The sequence below is a fragment of the Aaosphaeria arxii genome (assembly GCF_010015735.1).
Source record: "Aaosphaeria arxii CBS 175.79 unplaced genomic scaffold BU24scaffold_1, whole genome shotgun sequence".
Classification (NCBI taxonomy): domain Eukaryota; kingdom Fungi; phylum Ascomycota; class Dothideomycetes; order Pleosporales; genus Aaosphaeria; species Aaosphaeria arxii.
The window spans coordinates 4232119-4239876 of NW_022983474.1; the positions used below are offsets into that span (position 1 = coordinate 4232119).

At 50.8% G+C, this 7758-nt stretch overlaps 3 protein-coding genes across 3 annotated transcripts; 2 read left to right on the top strand and 1 right to left on the bottom strand.

Moving 5' to 3' along the window:
- Positions 1-230: 230 nt before the first annotated feature.
- On the top strand, positions 231-1400 carry BU24DRAFT_338158 (uncharacterized protein; the record flags this gene model as incomplete). Its single annotated transcript, XM_033523120.1, has 2 exons — positions 231-541; positions 785-1400. The coding sequence occupies 2 exons, from the start codon at positions 231-233 to the stop codon at positions 1398-1400; spliced, it is 927 nt and encodes a 308-aa protein (XP_033390236.1).
- Positions 1401-1940: 540 nt separating this feature from the next.
- Positions 1941-3826, bottom strand: BU24DRAFT_430394 (60S ribosomal protein L37; the record flags this gene model as incomplete). The annotated part of the gene is made up of 4 exons (XM_033529812.1): positions 1941-2080; positions 2157-2228; positions 2374-2436; positions 3823-3826. The coding sequence occupies 4 exons, from the start codon at positions 3824-3826 to the stop codon at positions 1941-1943; spliced, it is 279 nt and encodes a 92-aa protein (XP_033390237.1).
- A 239-nt stretch (positions 3827-4065) lies between these two features.
- BU24DRAFT_457822 (phosphate permease) lies at positions 4066-6154 on the top strand (the record flags this gene model as incomplete). The annotated part of the gene is made up of 6 exons (XM_033531572.1): positions 4066-4125; positions 4190-4318; positions 4376-4404; positions 4475-5589; positions 5650-5833; positions 5899-6154. 6 exons carry the CDS (start codon positions 4066-4068, stop codon positions 6152-6154), a joined length of 1773 nt encoding a protein of 590 aa, XP_033390238.1.
- Positions 6155-7758: the final 1604 nt, after the last annotated feature.

The window sequence follows — 7758 nt, forward strand, 5'->3', positions numbered from 1 at the left end:
AATGGGCGACGATATCAGGATTTTTCCTTGATTAGCTAGCGACATATAGATAGGTAATGGAATCATATTACACTTTGGGAGAGAAAAGGTACACATTATTTGAAAGCAGCGATGTTTTACTGATCTTTGCTTGGATGCCTATGACGACGAAATTGTGTGTTATTTTGTTATCGATAAGGATCTTTTCGCAATGCCAGCCCACCAAGGCATTCCAAACAGCAACATTCACGATGCCGCCTGCGTCGCGCGTTCCTGCGCTCTTGCAACCATACGTCCGCTTGCCCAACAGCGACTCGATACTCCTCGTCACAAGTACCCTTGGAGCCAGCACGAATTGGCTACTTATCCGCTTCCTGTGCGATGCGCTGAACCCCGTCCGACACGATGCCGGCCAGAAATCGGACAACAGCAACAACGATGTCAAAGTGATCTTTGCATCCTGGATGAGGGACTGGGAGTTCTGGAAGGCCGAGGCAAGGAAAGGCGGAGGGCTCGACCTTGAGAGACTGAAGAGGGATAAACGATTCGCTTTCGTGGATGGGTTGAGCGAGGTTTTCTTGCCCAAGTCTACAACTTCGCCAGCCGGCGGCCAGAATGCGGTGGGAACAGCAACGAGGCCGATTGGGAGGACACCATCGCATGTCACTCTACCAGCGAGAGGAGCACCGCCTGGGAGGATACCAGGACGAGCGCCGCCATCAGTTGCAGCAACTGGAGGCCCGCCGCCTACATCTACGAACCCCACCACCGCGACAGCGACATCACCAAACCAAACGAGTCCAAGTACGCCAGGGCATTTCACGCTCACTTCCCCAGACCTCACGCAATTGCAAGAGACCGTCAAATCCGCCCTCGAGTACCTAAACCCCAGCACTTCGCCCACCCCACCAACAACCCTCCTCATCCTCGACGACCCATCCCTCCTCCTAGCCACCGTCCCCAGCCTCACGCCCTCCTCCCTAACCTCCACGATCCTAAAACTGCAAGCCCTCCTCTCGCCCTCCATATCAACCCCACCGACATCGTCACCAAGCCAAAACGCCCACGCACACGCACACATCATCCTCTCCCTCCCCGCCGACGACGCCCTGCTCGCCCCCTCGGCCCCAACCCCCCAACCACTCGAGATCTCCGCGCACAACATCCTCGTCAAGGCCGCGCACATGAGCGCCCGCATCCTTAGCTGCCGCGTGCTGGACACGGGCGTCGCGAGGGACGTGAGCGGCGTGCTGAGGGTTACGGATAATGGGGGAGGGCGGCGGGCGGGAGGCGAGGGGCTGTTGGACTTTGATGACGGGGGAGGAGACGGTGCGGAGGGGAGGACTGGGAGGGAGTTTTTGTATAAGGTGGGCGGTGATGGCGGGGTGAGGGTTTTCGAGAGGGGGAATGGGGGGGAGTAGGTGGGTGTGGTGTGGTGAGGAGTGTGGTGTTGATGGAGGGATGGGTGGAATTCTGGATGGTGAGGCGGAAAAAAGTTACATACTAGATACATGGAGTGTTCTGTAGATTAATAGATATTACGGGAAAGTTTGTATAATACCTAGAGAAAAATGAGTAATTTCGAGAGCACAGTCATTGTCGAAACGAGAGTGAAGGGACATCATTTGCAGTAGACGCCGTGATTGTTGTATGAAGGAAATCATGTTTTCATTCGTGACAGAACATGATGAATTTTTATTTTCCATAAGTTATGCCACAAAACCCCAGACGTAGCGTCACACACACTCGTCGACGTCTATCGTCTGGGGCGACGTAAAGCAACCGGGTGAGATGATGAAAAACGCCCCGAGCAATACCATTTGCCATTGTGTGAGAAAAACCCATCCATCCATCATCCGTCATCCGCATCCGCCGAACCATGCTCCAGTCTTTTTTTCATTTTCGACCTCGGCGAGCCCTTTCAACTCTCGATTCCCTTGCTTAAGGAGTCTCTAACACATTTACGAGACCTGGGGACCCTTTGCGCCGGCGGGGGCACCCGTTCGGAAACCATTGCTGAATTTGCGGGTGACGGTCTTGAGGTATCGCGTGCGGCCGGAACCGGTGGTCTTTCTTCGCTTGGCCTTCTCGCCCCAGTTGTCTGTGATCCAAAGTCAATCCACCGGGTTCATCATCATCATCGAGGGAGGAGACGGGTTAATTTGCTTTCAACGTACACTTGCGGGTCTTAGCAGCGGGGTATCCGCACGAGGAGCAAGTGTGCTTCTGGATGTGCAGAGAGCGACGGCCTGTGTTCGTATGTCTCGTCAGTGTCCTGTATCCTAGATGCCTTTTCCCACACAAACAAGTCCTATTTGTTTCCCATCGCCGACACAAAAAGTCTTCTTCTTTTTTTTTCTTCTTCGTCTTCTTTCTGGGGAGGATTGAACGTACCACAACGCCTGCAGAGCGTGTGCGTCTTGTTGTGGCGTTTACCGAAGCTGGAAGTTCCCTTCGCTATTTCGCAGTCAGTCTCGATATTCTCTCAATCTTCGGTGCGGGCCCGGAAGGGGTGGTGCGGCGTACTCATTTTGGATCAGGAACTGTTCGCAGTCAGTTTATCAACAATTCAATGGCTTTCGTGAGGATGTAGGAGTCGACGTACCCTGTGGCGCTGTGGTTAGTACTTGAGGTTGGGTTGGTCGCGGTCGAGGATAATTGAAGTTGGAGAGAGTGTATTTTCGCTTAGAACATTGTGGTGCGGGCTAGCCGGTTTGGGAGTTAGCGGTTGCCAAGACCCATCATCGCGAAAATAAGGATCGGGTTCGCGAAGCGACTGCTCACTGCGAGTACAACAGAGCAGAATGCGCGCAAGCTATTCTTCCATTGAACACTCCATATTATCGATATGATGATATTATTTTTTTGCTCGATGTCAGGGTGCAACAAAATTAAACATGGTGTTTACCTCTGTCACCAGTCTGCGACCTTGTCATGTGTGTGTGCATCGCATGTACGGAATACTGTCTTCTCAACTGTCAAATCATTCCAGTCATTCATGATAAGTCTCCGACTGTGCGATCGGACCTTGGCCCCTGATGTAGTTGCGGGTGAGACGATGTTGTAACATGTGCAATCAATGGGAAGAATGAATGCTGTTGCGGAGGTATTCACTATATGCGCGTTAGACTCTTATGCCACGCGAGTCTGTAAGAGATGGCCGTGATGGTTCAAGCACATCTCCCGCGCCCACAGAACTTCGGCCGAACGACCTGCATTGGAAGAAAGACTGACCATCTTGAAGAGGTGGTTGTACAGTCGTTACAGAGTGCGCAAGGGTTGACAGGCCACAGCCAAACAGATGCAGGAGAATTCACACGTTGACCTGTCCTCTCTTATCTCGAGTCTCGATTGTACGAAAAAGCACGCTGAGTGGCTTTCAATGGTCTGAAGGTTAGTACGGTACGAAGTACTGGGGAAGACGAGCGATGGTTCTCCAGGGACTGGAAGAAGCATCAAGTCCGTGTTGAAACATGGGATAGAGCCGATGGACGGTGTTCTCGACGTGCCGTTGATTGCGTTGTGTTGCCTCAATTAACTGTTCAATGCTTCCGTTGAGTCGTGGTAGTCCTCCTGTCCTGTGTGTTCTGGTGCCATTTGGACCAATCACAAGCGCGAACGTGAGAGCGTGGACAACTCCTTACGGATATCCCTCACCAGGCGTCCGGACTAAAGTGCAATGCCAAATCAGACGATACAAACCCCCCAAGCCCTTGTCCCCCTTCAGCCTTGTCGCTACTGTCCAATTGATATTACGAGGAATGGCACCATCTCCCTTCCCTTTCCCAGGATTCAGCAAATATCTCTCTCTCGGCGTGGAGGGAAAAGAAACTCGAAACATACCCATCCCACCACGCGAGCAACGATAATTCTACGTAATGCGTGGAGAGTAGAGGCTCGGACCGTTTCTTACAATAGACTTGCCTTGTCCACGTCTTACGCTTACACTGTCGATCTCCTCTTCTCATCATCGCCATCTCTCCAGCCCTCAACTACCCATTTCGTATGCTGTCTCAATGGAACCATAGGCCCATTAGGCATAACCCATCAAACAGCAAGCAATCACAGCGATAGCACTATTTCCAAATGCCTCCAAGTCAGAAGCCCGGGGGCAATTCTGCCTACCGTGATGTCCAAGGAGTTTACGTATGTGTTTTGGTTTTCGACATGAGGAGGCTCGGACCACATTCGACTAACAGTTATTTCAAAGACACACATCACTGACCCCAACGAACGTCGTCGCATGGCATTAGCCGAAGTCGACAAAGCTCCATTCGGTTGGTATCATGTGCGATTGGTCGTCGTTACTGGTATTGGTTTCTTTACGGATGCATACAGTGTCAGTCAACCCATATTGATCGATTTATAACGTTCTTAGAAACTTACTATAATGCAGTTATTTGCGATCAACCTAGCAACTATCATGTGAGTACAGTCAGGCTCTGAAGCTTTTATTCTAGACCGAAAAATTAGAGTTGGTACTGACAGCTAAAAGGTTGGGTATAGTGTTCTGGCAAGATGAGATCCACAAAGGCGTCATGCCTGCCAATGCAGACACTGCCATCAAGGTCGCGACGTCTGCTGGTGCCATCTTTGGCCAAGTCATATTTGGCTATCTCGCCGATCTCTTGGGGAGAAAGAAGATGTATGGAGTTGAGTTGATGATCATCATTGGCGCAACCCTTGCGCAGTCCTTATGCGGCGAGTCGTCGGCCGTATCCATCGTGGGCGTCATCATCTTCTATCGAGTCATCATGGGCATAGGAGTAGGAGGAGACTACCCACTTTCTGCAGTCATAACAGCAGAATTCGCAAGCACCCAGTTTCGTGGAGGTATCATCGCCGCCGTGTTCGCGATGCAAGGGCTTGGCCAGCTCGCCGCCTCGCTAATGGCTCTCATCGTTGTTGTTGCTTACAGGAAGCACCTAGAGCCTATTGCTTCAGTCGCCGCCTGCACGGGAGATTGTGCTCAAGCCGTTGATAGTATGTGGAGGATCATCATTGCATTTGGAGGAGTGCCCGGATGGTTCGCGCTCTACTACCGACTCACGATCCCGGAAACGCCCAGATTCTCAGCAGACATAACGTACGACATTGAGAAAGCATCGATGGATGCGCGCAAATATCGATACGGAAAAGAAGGCAATGCACTCAATCCCGTCCTCCAGGCCCAAAGTCGGCGCGACATGGAAAAGTACAAGACGCCAAGACCGACACTCATCGAAGTGCTCAAATTCTTCTCAAAGAGAAAGAACGCACTCAAACTCGCAGGAACATCTCTTTCATGGTTCTTTTTGGACCTGGCGTTCTACGGCCTCGGGTTCTCTTCTGCCTCCCTGCTTTCCACCATGGGCTTTGATAAGAAAGCAAACCTGTATGAAAATCTGAAGAACACCGCCACGGGGCAACTCGTCCTTATATGCGCGGGAGCGATACCAGGGTACTGGATGACGGTCTTCACCGTCGACAAGATAGGCCGCAAACCGATCCAGATCGCCGGATTCGCCATCCTGACCATCATCTTCTGCGTCCTCGGCTTCGCATGGAAACAGCTGGACAAAGTCCATCTCCTCGCCCTCTACGTCCTGGCACAATTCTTCTTCAACTTCGGTAAGCTCTCGCACACACCTCAAGCTAATGAACGTCTTCGTACTGACGCAGCTCTCACAGGACCAAACGCAACGACGTTCATATCACCCGCAGAAGTCTTCCCCACCCGCGTCCGCTGCACCGGACACGGCTTCTCCGCCGGCATGGGCAAGCTAGGCGCCGTCATCGCACAAGTCGTCTTCGCACCTATGATCAAGCGCGGTGCCACCCACGAGAACCCTGTGCCCTGGGTACACTCCGTAATGTAAATCCCCCTCCATACCTCGCCCCTCCCCATCCACTTCGAAATACTGACACAAATCCCATCAGGCAAATCTTCGCGCTGTTCATGTTCCTAGGCATGTTGACCAGCCTCCTGGTCCCCGAGACGAAGAGACTGAGGCTGGAAGCAATCTCTGGAGAGAAGAACGATGGGTACCAACTGAAGTTTAGGACTGGCCTGTACGCGACGTCGACTATCGAGGCTGGAGAGGATAGATCAAGCAGAGAGGTCGAGGCAGGGAGGGGAGTAGGCGGTGTCGCGAGAAGTGGGAGCGGGAATCGGAAGTGGTGGAAGCTCAAGTGAGAGAGCGTTTTTGTCTGTCGACATTTCGTTGCTTTGGTTATTGGAAGTTTTAGCGTGGCGTTTCATGGGCGGGAATTTGGACTTGAATCGATTGTATCAAGACGGAATTAAACATTTTATATGTAGCTTCGGCATAGACTGTACATACTTTTCTACGAAAGAAGATTATTCTAACATGCCGATCTACTCAGTCGTACTTTACTTCTGGCTTGAGTTGAGTTGCTACACCAAGGAATGTTTCAATGCTCCTGACAACGAACATCATCTTCAACATTATTATTGATAGCTCGGAACGTAAATCACAAACTTAATTAGCAAACATAACCATATCCCGACTGAACCCCATCCCAAATCCATGCGTGACACCATTTTCAAGAAACGATCTTCAGTGAACAGTCTCATCGGCTTTCAACGTCTAGTCATCGAAACACCCGTAGTCACATCTTTTGCAACCGAAGAGAACTTCCAAGAGTTCAGCATTTCGTGAGACCTCAATGGCCTGCTGAGACCCGCCTACTTGGAAACAGCTGAAAGCGGAACAAATCTTTCCCCGCTCGTCGCACAAGCGTCCTCGCAGCTGGAAGTCACCGAGTTACAATCCTCGTATCTCGTAACTCCTTTGGCTTGCGGTTTGACATGTCGTAGAACACACCAGCGCCGGGGCTTGATGTATGTTGCAAGAAACTTGATCCGAGCAGTAAGATATTCCCGCACTTGTCGATTCCCAGAAGGCTGTTTAGGAAGCGATTGGGAACAGGTTGGCGGAATGCATGTTTCGCTCTCCCGGTCTTTGGGGTTTTCTAGGCACGTTGTTACCGTCGTTCGTGAGGTAGCCGAACGACTGGGTTTTGTGGGGAATGGGGTTTGGCCCTTTGTCTCTAACAATATGTGTGTGCCATTGCAAGGGAATGGTGGATTGCTTTTGGCTTTCTGTGTAACGGTGATTACGGCGTGGTTTACGAGGTTAGCGCTTGTGGTATTGTGAATGGGAAGAGTGGGTGCAGTGTCTGCTTCTTTGGAGATATTGCATATCCGATGTACTGGGGCTAAATTCTGAATTTTATTGTTCGTAATATGACTTATCAAAGTTGAAGCTATCAAGTCTGATAAACATTTGGTCGATTACTTCTCGTTGATCTAACTAGGGTCCAGGCCTTGTAGGGAGACATTAACATATATATTGTCTAACGTGTTTCATAAGCGAGCTGGCACCCCAAGCGAGCTGGCACCTTTTCCTAAGCTTATGAACATCGCAACCTTATTACAGTCTATTATCACAGTAAAATCAAAATACTAATAAGCTAATCTATTCTTCAGAAGCCTCGCTATCAGTCTCTAACTCAATATCGGCCGTGCAGGTGCGTGTATTATGCCCAGTCTCCTTACATCGCCCGCAGCGCCTTTCACCGCGCACCCTCTTCGCAGGCATCTTACTATCCTCACACTCGTCCCTCGCAAGTAGATCACTTATCTCACCCACAGTTTGAGACTCTGCTATGTCCTCGCGTGGGATATACCGCCGTTTTCGGCTCTTACGTTTATTCTGCTCATCAATTGTACTTTGAAGGCGATTAACTGTCTCCTGTAATAACGCCATATTATGG